A 17640-nucleotide genomic window follows, 5' to 3' on the forward strand; every position below is an offset into this window, starting at 1 on the left:
TGCAGCGGCTCGTCTGGTCTTCAACCTTCCTAAATGTTCCCACACCACTCCGCTCCTCCGCTCCCTTCACTGGCTTCCGGTAACTGCTAGAATCCACTTCAAGACAATGGTACTTGCGTACCATGCTGCAAATGGATCTGGCCCTTCCTACATCCAGGACATGGTTAAACCATACACCCCAGCACGTGCACTCCGCTCTGCATCAGCCAAACAGCTCGCTGCACCCGCACTGCGAGGGGGACCCAAGTTCCCATCAGCAAAAACACGTGGGTTTGTTATCCTGGCTCCAAAATGGTGGAATGAGCTCCCCATTGACATCAGGACAGCAGAAAGCTTACACATCTTCCGGCGCAGACTGAAAACTCATCTCTTTTGACTCCACTTCGAGCGATAGAACTATTAACAAAGCACTTATATACTAATAAAGGACTGGCTTATCTAAAGCCAGTTGAGTAGCACTTGAAATGTTTTAGCTCTATGAAACCTGATGTACTTATATGATTCTGTTTTCTTCAAGTTTGTATCTTGTTGGTCGAACGCACTTATTGTAAGTCGCTTTGGATAAAAGTGTCAGCTAAATGCAATGTAATGTAATGTAACATAATGTATCGTCCCTCTTTCTCTGTGTTTCCTGTAGGTGGGAGATCAAATGAAGCTGCTCCATAACTGCTGGTCTGAACTTCTGGTCCTCGATCACATTTTCAGACAAGTGCAACATGGACAGGAAGACAGCATCCTGCTGGTGACCGGCCAGGAGGTAACAACCCCCTTACACACACACCTTCCTCTCAGCACACACTCGTATACCTGCCCTGCACTGCATTCAACATGTGGTCACTCTGGCTCTCCTCCGGTCTCTGGACTGCAGGCCCAGTGTGTCATTGTTTCAACCAGCTTTCACACCAGATGAATGAAGGACCTTTTTCGTGTGACAATTTACAGTCACATGTAAGGTTGATAGTAGTGCTGACATATTTATAGTTGAGCCATGGATGGTCGTTTCTTTGATCCTTAAAACTCAAAATGTTTTGGTTATTTTTAATGCCATGTAAAATGTATACATAGACTGTTTCCTCCAAAAAGGTGTGTGTTCTCTCAGATGAAAGGTACATTGTTTTCCGAGTAACCCTGTAAGGCATGGTGACCCACCGCACCCCATTGGAACCAACTGTGGAATGCATTAAAGCAGTTTAAATTAAAAAGAGATTTTCATTCATTTGTGCACAAAGTGTTCCGTGCTTCTGTGGTCCACAAGCAGCCTGTGCTCCTCTGACAAAGCTCTGTCAGCAGGTCAGCCTTCAGCTGGAGCCGCCTGCATACGGCCAGACAGTCAAATGGGTGACATGAGGAGACATTTAATCCTGACATTTATTCAATAATGTTATCAAAGAGTTGATGTAACATTACATAGGATAATAATAACAATCTTTTTTTCATAACCTTATTGACACTTTAAGGAGCAGGCCACGTCTTTCAGTTTTTGTGTTTCTATATACATCTAAAATGTATATATATATATATATACATTTTGGATGAATGTGTTTCAGGTTTGAATGATTTACCGGCAAACATTATATTAAAAAGGTTAATACAGTCGATATTCATTTATATCAACACATTTGACACACTGCAGAGTATTATTGGCAAAAATAAACGGTAGTTTTTCTGTTCTTACTGTGTGTTAAGGGTACAGTACTGATATGTGTACGTGCTTGACATTGGAATACATACTTTAGGCCGGTAGGATTTCAGACTTCTTATTATATGGACGACTGTGACACAGGGGTGAATTAAGCATCCCATAAGAGGGTCAGCGGCTCCATCCCTGCCCCCTGCTCAACAGAATCCTAAATTGCTCCTTGAGGCTTGTCTACGGTATTGAAGCGCATCTACATAAATAACATGTTATGTACTTTTTGAAATATTTGGAAGCAGTTTTCTAATGAAAAAGTTAAAGGGAGTAGAGGTCCTCCATGGAGGGCAGCTCCATCCTGTTGTGGAGGCTGAGGGTGACCTTTTGCTCTGTAGGCAAACTGCAGGGGGTCCAGAGAGTCAGGGAGGGAGGGAAGGGGTGATAAATGTTTGGACTAACTGCTCAAAGCACTTCATGATGATGGAGGTGAGCCACTGGGTGGTAGTCGTTGAGGCTGGTGGGTTTAGACTTTTTGAGGACAGAAACGATACTGACATCACTATGTAACATTCACACTTCTATTCACACAACACATTGTACGTCAAAGGGCTAAGGGGGGGGGGACATCTCTATGTTGGTGTCCAGTGACAACAGAGCCAGCCAGCCAACCAATCAGAGCAGACTGGGGTCTGGTTTCAGACAGAGGGTGAAAAGAGGTGCTGCAGGGCTTCACCGGCTGCGCCTCTTGACGCTAACCAGTTCTCTGTTTTCAGGTGGAGCTGTCGTTCGTCCTGTCCCAGGCGGAGGCCACGCTGTCGGGGCTGGTGCAGCGGGGGCAGGAGCTGGTGGCCCGGCTGAGGGCCCTGCAGTTGGACCGCAGAGAGACCGCCTGCATGAAGTTCCTGCTCCTCTTCAACCCCAGTGAGTCCGCCTCATGCTGTGATAAGTGTGCAGATGCTTTGGCCAGAGAAAAGTGTCAAATTAAAAAAAAAATAATAATGACTTCTATTCACTCATAATCAGAAAATACAGGTTTATCCCTGCCCAAGGCTCGGGACAGGTTTGACAGGCTAAAACAGAGCAGCCTTCGTATTCCATATACAGTATAATAGTCTCTTATTATACTTTAGTATTAGTACGAGTAAATGAATGTCTTTGAACGACAACGTGTCTTTGGATTGTGTGTTTCTGGAAGAATGCCGTGATTTATTGTGAAAATCAATCATCTTGCAGGGTTGCAGGGCCATACTGATGCAGTGCTTTGGCGGAATTTCAATAGCAACATTGACATTTTAATGAAAACATTTCACAATTGCAGATTATCTGCAACACCTACCTACGTATATCTGTAAGGTTACAGACATCCACATTGGCCTTTTTCCCTCCAATAAATTCACTTAATTAAATTTCTAGGGTTGACAAAAGCCAACATTAACAAAGACATCCTCCTCCATTGTCCACTAATGGCATTCAAAAGAAGCGTAATGGATGGGTCTATCATTCGATGGCAGAGCCGACATTCATGTTGCGGCTTGTGCAGATGGAGAGAGCGTAGACGTGCCTCCCCAGATTCTCAGAAGTGTTTGCTGTGTAGCGCTGGCAAGCGGGGAACAAAGAGCTTTTCAATGGAGAGAGCACTTGTCATAGACAGAAAATATTTGCTGTGTTTGCCTGCGGCTTCTCTGCTCGCACTCTCGCACTCCCTCATCTTCAGAGTCAGGTTTGTCGGGGGTAATTTAATTGCCCTTAAGCAGTTTGAAAAGATGATTCAGAACATTTAATTACTGTGTGAATGGATTCTCCAAGATGTGCTCAGCTGATGCTGAATGGTCCACAGAAGGGCTTGGCTATTGTCTCTCTCTCTCTCTCTCTCACACACACACACACACACACACACACACACACACACACACACACACACACACACACACACACACACACACACACACACACACACACACACACACACACACACACACACACACGCCATGCACTCAACTTAATACTAAGCAGCTATCCTTTATATCAAGTGAATGGTTAATATTCAACATTTATATTGCATTAATGTTCTTTCTCATATAATACTATTCACTTATATAACTTTACATTTTAAACTCAATATTGTCTTGGAGCAGCTGTACAGTACGAACCATTTCTAAACATTTTCCATCACCCCATGTAAATGTTAAGTCATTTGTTAAAGAATCAGGAAGCTAATGAGGAATATTCAGCTTCTTAATGTCCTTTTCCTCATGGACATCTAAAAGAATCAAAAAATGATTTAAACATTTGAATACAAAAAATTAAAATAAAGATAAACATTAAAAATCAAAAACAATAACTACAAATTCTCAGTAAAAATGACCTATATTCACAGGAGTATCTAAACATTATACAATATATAGAATACAATTGAATAGTCTCTAATATACCATTCTACTGAACATAACAACATAGTGTACTATACAATAAAACAATGTGTACAGTAGCTTGAAATACAGGTAAAATATATCTGAGGTAGTATGCTGCAAATTGTTCATGCTATTTACCACTGCAATCAACCAGCTACCGCACATGATTCTACAATGTTACACTTGTTTTATAAATACTGATTAGTTGCTTATTGTCTCTGAATGTGTACTTCTGTCAATTTTTTTTAAAATGATTTGATTGCAAATGCTTCGGCATGCCGTGTTTTTGGGGAGTTTTTCTTCCTCTCTATCTATACTGCTGTAACAATGTACATTTCCTTATGTGGGATGCATAATGGAATTCCAATTCTGATACTGAACAAATGATGAAACCAACTTGGTAGCAACAATATCGTCCCCCTCCCAAACCTGTTCATAGAAGATAAAAAGCCTTTATTGTCATTTTACAAAATATACAACAAGACTTTTGGAGTGCAACCCTGTCAAAGTGCACAGTGACCAGTAGGGCAAACACATGTCAACAATAATAAGGGGGTAATACATCATAAAGAGCAGTGGCGTGAAAAACTATACAATGCATTACATGATGCATGCTGTCCTGTGTGTACAGATGTCAAGCTGCTGGAGGACCAGGCCTTCGTGGAGGGGGTGCAGGAGCAGGTGAACGGGGCTCTGCTGGAGTACGCCCTGTCCACCTACCCTCAGTTCCAGGAGAAGTTCAGCCAGCTGGTGGTGCGTCTGCCGGAGCTGCGTGGCCTCAGCACGCAGGCTGAGGACTACCTGTGCTACATGCACCTGAGCGGAGAGGTGCCCTGCAACAACCTGCTAATCGAGATGCTGCACGCCAAGAGAGCCTGTGTGTGAGGGACACACACGTTCCTCCGTCATGTGTTGTTTGTATAGGTGAGAGTGTGTGTGTGGCAGGGAAAGTGTGTGTGAGAGGAAACAATCAGATGAAGATAGACAGGCTATGTTGGGCCATCTTTGTGAGGCCTTTTGTTTGAGCTGGAGAGGAGAACATGTTCTTTGGTGTTTGGAATTATAAAGCTCCATCCATACTCAAGGTCGTTTGCATATTTTGAATGTTAACGTTTCATATCCTGCAGAGCTACATTCCTTTATAAACTGGATTTTCTACCCTGTTTTCAAAAATCTAAAATTAGAACTGCCTTTAAAGTTATATTCAATGACAAAATATCACATCCAGCATCAGAACACAGATTTTCTACGTTCCGCAGAGCTGCCCAGCAAATATTCAGACTCAATCAAATAATGCTAAACACTCATGAAGACATAGTGTCCAGATATCTGTCTATCATTCTAAAACATCCACATCGTCATATCATTGTGGTATGTATAGGATGTCTATAGCTGGTGTGAGGGCTGCTCTGATGTGAACTTTCCCATCATATTTTGTATCCTCTTTTCAGAAATTTGAATTTAGCATTAATTGATTTTTATCCAAATGTCAGATCCAACTTGGAAGATTATAAAGTGTACTCTTCCTAGATAATCATTATATATTTTTTAGATGAAAACACTGTGGTGTTCTCAGATTACTGATCGTATCTCTACCCTTTTTTAACACCAATGTTAACAAATAAGGGAGCTCTATGGGGTTTAATATAGCTTTATTTTAATCTATTTAGTAATATATTGATATAGAGAAGCCAGAAATGTTAAGAAAAACTAATTTGTATTCAGTTATTCATCAAACCCTTACCAGGAGAGATAACATGGCAACAATACAGATAAGAAAGAAGGACACAGGCAGAGAAAGGGTTCAAACTGTTCACAGCGATGTTTTCAGATGAAGGAGAGCAGGGAGTAGGTGGCAAAACATAAGCACATACAGTAGGTGGCAAAACATAAGCACATAAAGTTGGTGGCAAAACATAAGCACATACAGTAGGTGGCAAAACATAAGCACATACATGTGAATGATAATGGAGAGATGAACGAAAACTGCTTTTCTCTTTCTTTGAGCAAAGACTAACAAAAGGAAGCATCTGTCACCGTGTGACTGAGGAGCAGACAAAGCCAGGGAAAATAATCATCTGGCAACATTTGGTTTCACGTTTCCTTATAAAAAACATGATTTTATTATAGGTCAGTGCCTCAAGAAACAATGAGTCTTAAAAAAAGGCAGTTGTCATGTTCACACTCACATTTGTGTCACTTTTCAGCACGCGGTACTGTAGGTGTGAGACTGAATGGCCATTCTGTTCACCTTTGTCTTCAAATCAACGTTAAACAAAGTGCAGACAGCAGGCATGGAAACAGGGCGGTATGTTAGGTTAATGTGAAATATTTAAAAAGTAAACCCAAATTGAACTTGAGCCAGTTTAACTTTCTTAAAATGAAACCAAACTTCCCCCAAAAACTTAACATCGTGCTTTCAGCAGAGCCATACATGTTTCATGTCTTAGTTGCCAGAAGAACATTTTGTAAAAGAAAAATTAAATAATGTTAGCAGATACGTTTATAAAAAAATCGAACAATGTTGATAAAAGACACAATTCAGGTATTTTACATGTATTTGCTGCATTTTCATTGTGCTTGAACAAAATGTGAGGTCACACAGAAGCTTGAGAGCAGCACATTTCTGTGATGTGTGTTGATTTCAGTTTCTGTGACTCGACTTATATAACCTGACTCCACGCCAACCACATCTGGCAGCATTTCTGTTGATATTTTCAGACGTTTGATGCAGGTAGCTAACAGGATGTGTCTCAGTTCTCATGCCCACGGACATCACTCCATTGTCTCTCCTCAATCTGAAGCAATTTGACGTCAGTGATGAATCACTTTCAAACTGACACTCAGGTGTTGTGATTCAGAGTATACTGAACAACTGAAACGTTAACTTAAATAAAATGTATTATGTCAACAGGTTCCAAATAGTTGTATTAGGTTAGTTGAAAGCAAGTTGAACCTACTATGTTGTATTTAAACTTAATATTATTGCTTTAAAGCTACCTAATACAGATATGTGTAATTTGTTTAGAAATACATTTTTTAAGTAAACTCTCGATTTTTTTCAGTGTAGTAGAACCAGGACACAGTATTTCATATTGTTATATTTTTTGACCAACATATTTGGTTCATTATTAAAGAAATAAACATGTCTGTCTTTAATTCAAAACCGCTGTTCTTATCATCATAAGAGTCTAACCATCATGCACTGAAAAACTGAAACATTGACTAAATGTATTATGTCAACAGACTTCATATCCCTGTATTAGGTCAGTGAAAGGCAATAATGTTAAGCTTCAATAAAGAATATTAGGTTCAATTTAATATCATTGCTTTAAAATAACCTAATACAGTTATGTGAAATTTGTCGACACAATACATTTGATTAATGTGTGGGTCACTAAAACTCTCCCCTGATATCTGACATATTCCTGCACGTTGTATACATTTAAAATATGAGATAACACTGCAGGCCCTCTAAGCCCCACACACACTATCAGCAGCCTGAGTTACCAGTGAAACACTATTTGCGATTTCTTGTACTATGTTGAAAACACGTGTGTAACCCTAAAGCCCCTGTCACACTGTCCCGAAATTGACACCAGATGGACACACGATAAAGGAAATGTTCAAATTCGGCTCTGATCGTAACAACATTGGGCCATTCGTGAGGGCATCTTAAGCCATCGTATGACCGCCGGAGGAGTTTCTCAGGCTCCGGCATCAACTTCGTGAGCGGTGGCAAAATCTTTGACATGCCAAAAAATTGCCGAAGGACCTTGCGAATTTCATTTTCGTGTCCATTTTGCCCTTTGTAAGGCCCTCGTGAGGGCATCTTGTCAAATTGTGTCATCTTCGTCTGATCGTCGGTGCCATCGGGCATTTTTTGCCTCACAAAGACAATACGAAGGAAACAAGAATCTGCCCGATTGTCTTAGGAAGGCAACACGACTACGTGAAGCCCTCGCAATAGTGCTGTGTAGCCATCGTATTATAGTACAATGACATCGAGATTGCATTTATTGCACAACAAAATCATGTACAAATATTATGTAAATAACCCAATTTGTGTTCTTGAAACTGAAATTGCAGTTGTATGTCTTAAATGTAATTTAGGTTAACTTCCTGCTTTTATTTAGATGCTTTTATTTTGAAGGCGAGTTTACGCTGTTGACAGGAAGTTGTTGTTGATATGGAAACAACATGACGGAGATAAGTAATGTCTTCTAATCTACATATAAAGACAGAGAAAGTAAAGAATAAAGTATATGTTTAAATGTTAGCACCACCCGAAGAGGCACAAGCTCTTACGTTGAGTCTGGATACATTCTAAATCATCACTAAAGTCTACGACCATATTTCCGTGTGTGGTTCGGGTGCCATCGTGTGGCCTTCTGTAGGCATCGTACTTGCTTCGGCTGTCGCTTGGCTGTTGACCAACTAAGGGGCCATCTTCGTGCGAAATTCACAATTCCATATTCGTGTGTCCATCTGGTGTCAATTTCGGGACAGTGTGACAGGGGCTTTATGATTGGCACCAGCATTCAGGTCACTCTTTTTCAATATGATCAAAATACTACGGTGGCTAAATAGGTAAAACGTGCTGCACTTTCAAAAATAATGCAAATATAAAANCTCTGATCGTAACAACATTGGGCCATTCGTGAGGGCATCTTAAGCCATCGTATGACCGCCGGAGGAGTTTCTCAGGCTCCGGCAGCAACTTCGTGAGCGGTGGCAAAATCTTTGGCATGCCAAAAAATTGCCGAAGGACCTTGCGAAGGTTCATTATCGTGTTGAATTTGTGTGTCCATGTTGCCCTTTGTAAGGCCAGCGTGAGGGCATCTTGTCAAATCGTGTCATCTTCGTCTTTACTTCATATGATCATCGGTGCCATCAGGCATTTTTCGCTTCACAAAGACAATACGAAGGAAACAAGAAGCTGCTCGATTATCTTAGGAAGGCAACACGACTACGTGAACCCCTCGCAATGCCGTCGTGTAGCCATCGTATTATAGTACGATGACATCGAGATTGCATTTATTGCACAACAAAATCATGTAAACATATTATTTAAATAACCCAATTTGTGTTCTGTGAAACTGAAAAGGATATTACATTGTGATTGTTACTTTCGTTTCAGTTGTATGTCTTAAATGTAACTTAGGTTAACTTCCTGTTTTATTTAGATGCTTTTATTTTGAAGGCGAGTTTACGATGTTGACAGGAAGTTATTGTTGTTGTGGAAACAACATGACAGAGATAAGTAATGTCTTCTAATCTACATATAAAGACAGAGAAAGTAAAGAATAAAGTATATGTTTAAATGTTAGCACCACCCGAAGAGGCACAAGCTCTTACGTTGAGTCTGGATACATTCTAAATCATCAGTAAAGTCTACGACCATATTTTCGTGTGTGGTTCGGGTGCTTTCTGTAGGCATCGTACTTGCTCCGGCTGTTGCTTGGCTGTTGAACAACTTCGGGTCAATCTTCGTGCAAAATTCACAATTCCATATTCGTGTGTCCATCTGGTGTCAATTCCTGGACAGTGTGACAGGGGCTTAACCGAACTCCCAGATGTATGAAAAGTGTCACACTCTTTTTAAAGCACATGCCTCTCAGCGATGATACCTGTTTGAAGACCAAAGACTCGGTCTCAAGATGTTTGTGATATTGTGCAGCTCGACATTTAAAACCATTCCTCGTTGGTCCATCTCCAGGTATCGTAGACAATCACTCCGCCTGCCTTAACTGAATTTCTGCCTGAAAGCATACACACCTTGGTAAACCTTGGTTTTCCAGTTGAGATAGCTCTGTGTTATCATTATGTACAGTATATTTATGTTGTGAAGTGAATATCTACTGCAAGATGAAGATACATTTCAAACGAAAGAGTTCTACGCTTTACGTTGAGGTCAGATCGCTGCCATGTGGAAGTGATTCTCTTGATATTGCCTTTGTTTTGGCTCTTGTTCACTTTTATTTACCTGTGAGTTGAAAGTTCCGTCTTTAACTGAAGTGTTTTTTTCTCCCAAAAGAGAAAGTGACCAAAACGTTTGTTTCTTTAAATATATTTTATTGTAATAGCACTAAACCAATAAATTTCAGTGAAGTAAGCTCCCCGTGTGTGTCGACTATAATTACACAACATTCATCAGTTGTGCACAAATGATACAGAGCTCATACAACATGAATTACAGCTGTCATAGTGTGGCTGTTATTCAGCCTTGTCTGACCTATTAACATCAGAGAGCCATTATTCACATCAGTTTCATTTTAAACATCCAACATCAGTCTTAGAAACACATCTATCATTTAAAAAGAGTGATAGCATTTCATTGTGGAACAAAATTGATTTGTTCCTCCATTGTCCATCTTCAGCATGTCTACTTGTAGAACCTGTGGATTAAGTTTGGTGGTGAAAGTGGATGGCCCCAATTTCATTCCAAGTCGGGCCAATTCCGTTTTGCAGCTCTGATATTCGATTGGCTATCTGCTAAATATTGATGCTTATTTTAAAGAAGAAGTAACTGCAGACACCTTAAACAAAGTTGATTATCTTCTTACAGATAGGAAAGTCTGCCTTCTGAGCAAAAAATGGAGCCCACCTGTTATTGTGGAAAACCTTAACCTAACATTACAGAGAGAGTGGTTCTCCATGATAAAATGTCTAACTTCTATCTCGTCAGAAAAAGTATTTTATTTGCTTGTTGTGTGTTATTCAGAGGGAAATAGAACCTGGTCACGGACAGGATTACCAGACTTGAGGCCACAGGACAGCACCTATAGATCAGACAGATAATCTGCCAGCACACACACATGCCACTGAGCAGACAGAGGGCAACACACAGTGTGTTTCCAGTCAGATTATCACCAGTGTTGAACTGTGAAACTGCTACAGTCCTGCTATGTTTTTTCACCTAAAAACATCACTACTGAGCACGAGTGAGAACACAATTTTGACCTTCAGAACAGGCACGTAAGGCTGACTAAGTCCAGCAGAGTCACACACACCTCAGGTGCGCTCTCACACACTCAGCATGGTGTGACAGCCCAGCCTTTCACTCACAGTGCATCCTGCTGTCAGTCAGAGGGAACAATGGAGAAACACATCTGCAGTATCTAAAGCTAATGTTTTAGAGAGTGTTTAAAGTAAGAGACCTGTGCTCCCTGTCTCTTCAGAATATCTGTGGGATGTGTTTCTGCCACAGCTCCATGCTCAGCTGCATGCACAGTCTCATTCAGTACTTTACAGAACCATCCAATCACAACAGGGAGACAGTAAACGCAGTGTACAGGGAGGTTAACCAAACGTAGTCGTCCACATCGAAAATGTTTTGAAACTGTTAGACAACACGTCATGAAACAGATTATGTTTTCATATTTGGAGCCACATGTCTTAGTTCTTTGTGCTCAGCTGGATTTACTGCTAGCTGTAGATGTATTTACATGAAACACAAAGACAGTGAGAAGGAAGCCCAGCGTTAATATTTGTCACACATAAGGGCTGGCTCATTAAGATCATTCCAAGTGTGATCTTAATGAGCCGTGTTGTTTTGGGGAAATGGGATGGCAATTGTCACTTCAGGAATAATGTTTTAACCTCAAACAGATCATCAATAACATGTATTATCTAAATTGAGAGGGGCTATATGTTGAGTAAAAATTATCTTGTTGGAGTTTGTTCTTGGAAATCATCTGATTTCACAAAACACAAACATTTTCTGAGTTTGTAAAGTAATATATATCCGAGAAATTTCTCCACATTCTCCATGACATTTTTTGTAAAGGAACCAAATGGATTGATTATACAAGGTTAGATCCATCTCATCAGCTTGAGCAGTACTTTGAAAGATTATTCCTTTTATTTGGAGAATTTAATCTCAGAAATGATCAGATAAATCATTCGCAAAGGTTTGTTTTCTTGGTGATTTACCAATTAATTATCAGAAATCAAAGTATTTTTATATTTGTTCTTGAATTAGCTATTTTAAAATAACCTCAGCGAATAACACATGTGTTATTTGGTTGAGCTAACCCTTTTAAACTTAAAGGTGACCTATCATGCAAAATGCACTTTTGTACGTCTTTTATACATGAATATGTGTCCCCGGTGTTCCAGGGAACTCACCAAGTGTCAGAAAACACAACCCTCTCTATTTTCCTCCATACCCAAATCTCTTAAAAAGGGGCTGCAACAGATCTGATACAGACTGATCCAGATTTGAACACTTCTATGACGTCACAGAAGTGGCGCTACGGCTATTGGGCCAACTCCACCAATCAGGAGGAGACAGCCACGGACATTGCCGTTGGAAAGCGCTGGAGACGCTGTAGTACATATGCCAGGCCTGTAGATGGTGCTGTTCTCACAGAATCAGCCCATGCAAAGACAGTGTTAAATTGAGCGAAATGAGGAATGGCTAAAATGCATGATCTGTTTGGTATTTTGAAAAATAAAAAGTATAAATATGCCTTATATAGGTATGGTCCTACACTATATTATTCAAATATAGCATGATAGGTCCACTTTAAAACAATATTTTGTACTTTGAAGAGATCAGCTCACATTGAGATTCAGAGAACTGGTGATAGACATGATCATTCTTAGACAGACTTGTTGTTCTTAGTGTATGTGTATTGCTTAAATTAGAAAAGTTACACCACTGCTCTACTGGAGACGTCAGGGGGTTCCTGCAGAGCTGAGGACCCCCTGGCAGGCAGTCATAGACCTAACCCAAAATAAGGGAACGTGGATCTGATCTGGGAACAGAGCAGTGACAATGTGAGAAGAAGATTTCACTTCTTCATCTTTCCTTCCTTATTTGATTTCACTCTCCTTCTTAGCAGTGTGTGTTTGTGGCAGCAGTGCACATCTTCAGGTGGGAACTGTGTGTGTGTGTGTGTGTGTGTGTGTGTGTGTGTGTGTGTGTGTGTGTGTGTGTGTGTGTGTGTGTGTGTGTGTGTGTGTGTGTGTGTGTGTCCATTCTTTCAGTTTGTATCAGGATCCAGTCCATTTGCAGTTCAACAACCTGTGGTGAAATAAAGTGAAATGTGTTAGCGACAACTCATCTCAAGCTGATGTTTAATGTTTCTGCTTCAGGAGTGTGAATGTGTTTGCGTACAAAGAGAGGAGGAGAAAGGGGGAGATGAAAGGTGGAGGGAGAGAGAGCAGGTGTTGGAGTAGTTAATGGCCGACGGCGTGAATAGCCGGCCTCGTGCGCTCCTGATTAAGGGAATGAACTTCTGCTTTGTCTCGTCGGTCAACAATGAACACCAAGCAGCACTCCAACACCAACCATCAGGCGCTCCTCCCAGACGGCTCAACATTTAATGAATCTAAAAACTTCCTTTTCCCTACTGCCAGGCAATTTAGAGCCATCGACAGTGACTTGACCCACTGGAAACGTGGGGACCATCTGTTGTGTTTGCCTGCTCATTCATAGGAACAAAAGCCTCGCGGGCAGTTTTCACACAGCGCAGGTAAACAGAGACCATAGGGAAAATAAAACCTTTTACTCTCTGTCCTCCAGTCAGTTTTACATTGCTTTCATTCAAGTAACTATACCTTCATGCTCTCTACACTACCCAGTGCATTTCAAATGAGTTTCATGACAGAAACATTGTATCTTCTGTTTGTCAGATTTAAGATTTTTTTTAAATAACACTCATCAAAAACAGCATCATTCCAAACTGAGCCACAATGACAGAATACTTCTGCTTATAGTAAAAATAATTTACAAAACTGGAATATATAGATAATTTAGTCAACATAAATAAGGTGGAATTTCCCTTATCTGTCATTTGAATACATGTAATTGTTGTTCTGAAGGAGCAGTTAGAGCGTAATGCATTCCTAACATGAAGCACCAGGTCGGTGGTTCCACCAGTCATCATAGCCCTGTGTGTTGGATAATAATCAGTGAAGAACACGAGCACGCTGCAACTCTGTAATCTTATCTCTAATATTCTTAGTATCACTGGTCTTCTTATTGCCTGTTGTTTCTGAGGTGTAATCTGAATGCCTTATTGACAAAGTGGTACCCTTTCCTTTTTTTGCATGTAGCATTAATGAACTGTTGTGTTTCAGTGTTTGAACCAACATCCAACTTAAGTTTGTTTTAAATATATACATTTAATATCCTCTAAAACTGTCACAAAATATGTTATTCCAGGCATAGATTCATGTGAAAGTAACAAGTAACAAACTTTAAACAGTTTTGTTTGGGCCCCTGCCCCTCTGACACCCTCTGCACGTGCCTGCTTGTGGTACAGGGCTATATAAAAGACACATATACATCTGATAGGACTGAATGAGCACCACTGCAGGTCTCTCTCTTTAATGACAGCAGTTGGACATCACACTTATTCTACTTCTAACCCTCTGTTTTCTATCTGCGCTTCATACACTTTGTTCACACACTTTGATTCTGACTTGATGCTTCACCCAACATCCAGCATGCCCACTTCAGTTTGTTGTATTTCATTTATGATTGCATTGTCCTTATCTCCTCACTTAATTTGTGATGTATTTGTTTCAGTACACTTTATAGTATCTTCACTATGCGCCTGTTCTTGTTAACTGCTGAAGCTGCTACATTGACTTTCCCTGTGTGGTATCAATTTCATCTAATCTTATCAACTAATACCAACACTTCAATTATCTTAAGATCAAGTGAGGTAGTACCTGATGGCTTGTACCCTGTCAGCTGGACCACCTGTTTGAATGGAAAAAACATACACAATATAAGTTGTATTTTAACAGTGACATGTGACAGCAGTGCAGTGATGATGCATGCATGTTACTCACTTGGTTTCCTGATGCTGGTTTTAAAGAGAAACTCACAAAGCTTTCCTTCCTGAAGCTCTCTGAAACACAATAACAACTTAAAGTTTGCATTTCCCTTTCAGGAGTAACATGATTCAGAACATGTAAGACAAAGAAAATCCATAGAGTAGTAAGTGAGAGTCCACAGCTAAGGAGGAATGGAGCAGGTCATGAGGTTGTGCTTTCCAGAAAGAGTTCATCTTCTTTCCAATGAATCATCTTAAGATGTGAGGTGGGATAAACACTGCTACAGCACTTGAGGTTTTGATAATAGGTCCACTGTCTTTTCAGTTCATAAGAACCAGTCCATGCCCTTTATGAGGACTCTAAAACCAGGATTTATTTCGCTCAGAAAGAGAGCAAAGAGCAAACAATGATGAGCGCAAATGTAATGCACGAAATGGGAAATGAGGTTGCAAACTACACAGTATTACTAAGCTATTACTAAGTCATTTTTGGTAAAACCTTTTGAAATTATATAACCGCCTGCTTGATATTATTATTACTGGCTGCTGGCTGGAAACAGATAATATTATCCATAATAATATTAGTGGGAGGAAGTTGTACACACAAAACTGAAACGTTGACTTTAATAAAATGTATTACATCAACAGATTTCCCATTACTGTATAAGGTTAGTTGAAAGCAATAATATTAAGTTGAACCTATTATATTTTATTTAAACCTAATAATATTGCTTTTAACTAACCTAATACAGTAATGTGAAATCTGTTGACATAATACATTTAATGAAAGTCAACGTTTCCATTTTTCAGTGCAGCTAGAGCGGGGTGTCAAACTACATTTCATCGCGGGCCACATCAGCATTATGGTTGCACTCAAAGGGCCGGTTGTAACTCTAAGACTATATAAAGATACATATATAAATATATCATATATATATAATAGTAATTATTATCATTATTATAATGTATTATATTACATTATTGCCTCTGCATTGGATTAGTATTGGATAAGGTAATAATAACTTCATGATTAACTAGGACTGAAAGCAGAAGTCTAGGGCAAATAATTGCACGTCTCTTCAGTGAGAATGTCACAAAATGATTTAAAAAGAAAAGCCAAATTCTGGAAAAAAAGTCACAATCCAAAAAAAGAAGTGACATTTTCAAAAAAAGAATTGACGTGTAAAAAAAAGTCAAATTCTGAGAAGAAAGTCAAATTTGAGATGCATTGTGCTCCATGTATGGGAAACGTGCCTCTGTAAATCGGCATGTAACCGTATAATAAACATATATATATTCTTTGCAAGTATCTCTGCCTGCATAACGCAGACTGAACCCCTCCTTCTGAAATACTTCAGACTTATTCCTGCTGCAGACGGTCTGCGCCTCCCTTCCCTTCAACACTAAAATACATTTGACATTAGACAAAAAACGATTACATTTTGTGGTGCTGTTTTCTTAAAAAATAAATAATGTCAAACACAATTTGAACTAGGTCTACACCAAATATTTCCAGCTTCAGCACATTCCGGGTCATTCAGCCTACCGTTCTTGATGACCAATGACGTGGAGGTGGAACTGGGGGGTCCGGAGGTCTCACTAGTGTCTGGGCTGGAGGGAGTCGGGGGACTGCGGCCCCAGGAGGTGATCGGGGCCCTCTGAGAAGGTAATAAGCTGGTGGGCTGAGAACAGTTCTGAAATACATCATAAGAAAGAAGTTCTTCAAAGTGATGAAAAGCATTAAAGGTCCCATGTCATGCTTTTCCGGTTATGTTTCCCCTTGTGTGTTATGAAGGTTTGTCTGCATGTAAACGGTCTGCAGACTCAAAAACCCTCAAAGTACACCCTGTAGCGAGTAAAACTCTAACTCAGTCTATTCTGCCCCAAAACGCCTCGTTGGAGATTTCTCATTTTCCATTGTTTACTTCCTGGGCACTCTGACGTGGGGACACCCAGAGGCCGCACCCTCTGCCAGCCTTTCACGAAACAAAGCTTCCCAAACCTTTCAGCGATTCATGCCGGATATGTACAGCGGGGCACTGAAGAACGATGCTGTTCCTGCTTTGTTTGAACCAGCGGGAGATTCGGGTACACAACCTCAACCTGTAAGTATTCATTGTTGTTTGTGTATTTATGATGTTTAAAACAAACCAGGTATCTACCACGACTGTTTAAATGGGTGAACGTTTTTCGGGCTACTAAGTTGGGATCGCGGAGAAATGCTCTCCGCAGACCAACCTGATCTCACCAGAATGCGTGACTCCACCACGACTCCTTAACACCGCATTGCGTGGTGGAGTCACAAACTTTGCAACATTTACGTGTCGGCACCACGCAAACAACCCCAATGTAAAGTGAATGAGGCACCTTTGTCGTGGTGCACACACGCATTTCTACAACGTCCCACAGTGAGCTTTTATTCTATAAAACGTTTTTAAAATTTAATTTATAGCTTGTAGTAACTCACGGGAGGCTTCTTTTATTAGGGTCTGAGACCAGAGGTCGGCGAAGACCCTTTTGAAATCGGTCGCGCAGCGACCGATAAACCTGCGAAAAACACCCAAAAACAGGGAAAACGACCGGCAAAAGCACAGAAAAGGTTCGGAAATCATGACGGCTGATAGGCCGCGGAGCCCAAGTGACTGCAACTCGCATAATTGATATCGTTACGATCAATTTAGTCATGCAAAACCCACAAAAAACAGGGAAAACGAGGGGCAAAACCCCATTAAAAGTGGCCTAAATCATGACAGTAGGTAGCCCACAGCGACATAGCACATTATTGAAATCGGTCCGATTATTA

The 17640-nt window shown here is 40.4% G+C and overlaps 1 protein-coding gene and 1 long non-coding RNA gene across 2 annotated transcripts; one reads left to right on the forward strand and one right to left on the reverse strand.

Moving 5' to 3' along the window:
* Positions 1-637: 637 nt before the first annotated feature.
* LOC104947472 (nuclear receptor subfamily 5 group A member 2-like) lies at positions 638-5404 on the forward strand (the record flags this gene model as incomplete). Its single annotated transcript, XM_010773484.1, has 3 exons — positions 638-757; positions 2407-2554; positions 4676-5404. Coding segments are annotated over 3 exons (522 nt in total), but the record flags the coding sequence as incomplete, so codon positions are not given.
* A 7120-nt stretch (positions 5405-12524) lies between these two features.
* On the reverse strand, positions 12525-16547 carry LOC104947471 (uncharacterized). The gene is made up of 4 exons (XR_798566.1): positions 16384-16547; positions 14854-14912; positions 14731-14761; positions 12525-13075 (listed from the first exon to the last, which is right to left on the reverse strand). It is a non-coding gene; the product is annotated as an uncharacterized lncRNA (long non-coding RNA).
* Positions 16548-17640: the final 1093 nt, after the last annotated feature.

Source organism: Notothenia coriiceps, unplaced genomic scaffold, assembly GCF_000735185.1.
Source record: "Notothenia coriiceps isolate Sejong01 unplaced genomic scaffold, NC01 NC01_scaffold00012605, whole genome shotgun sequence".
NCBI lineage: Eukaryota > Metazoa > Chordata > Actinopteri > Perciformes > Nototheniidae > Notothenia > Notothenia coriiceps.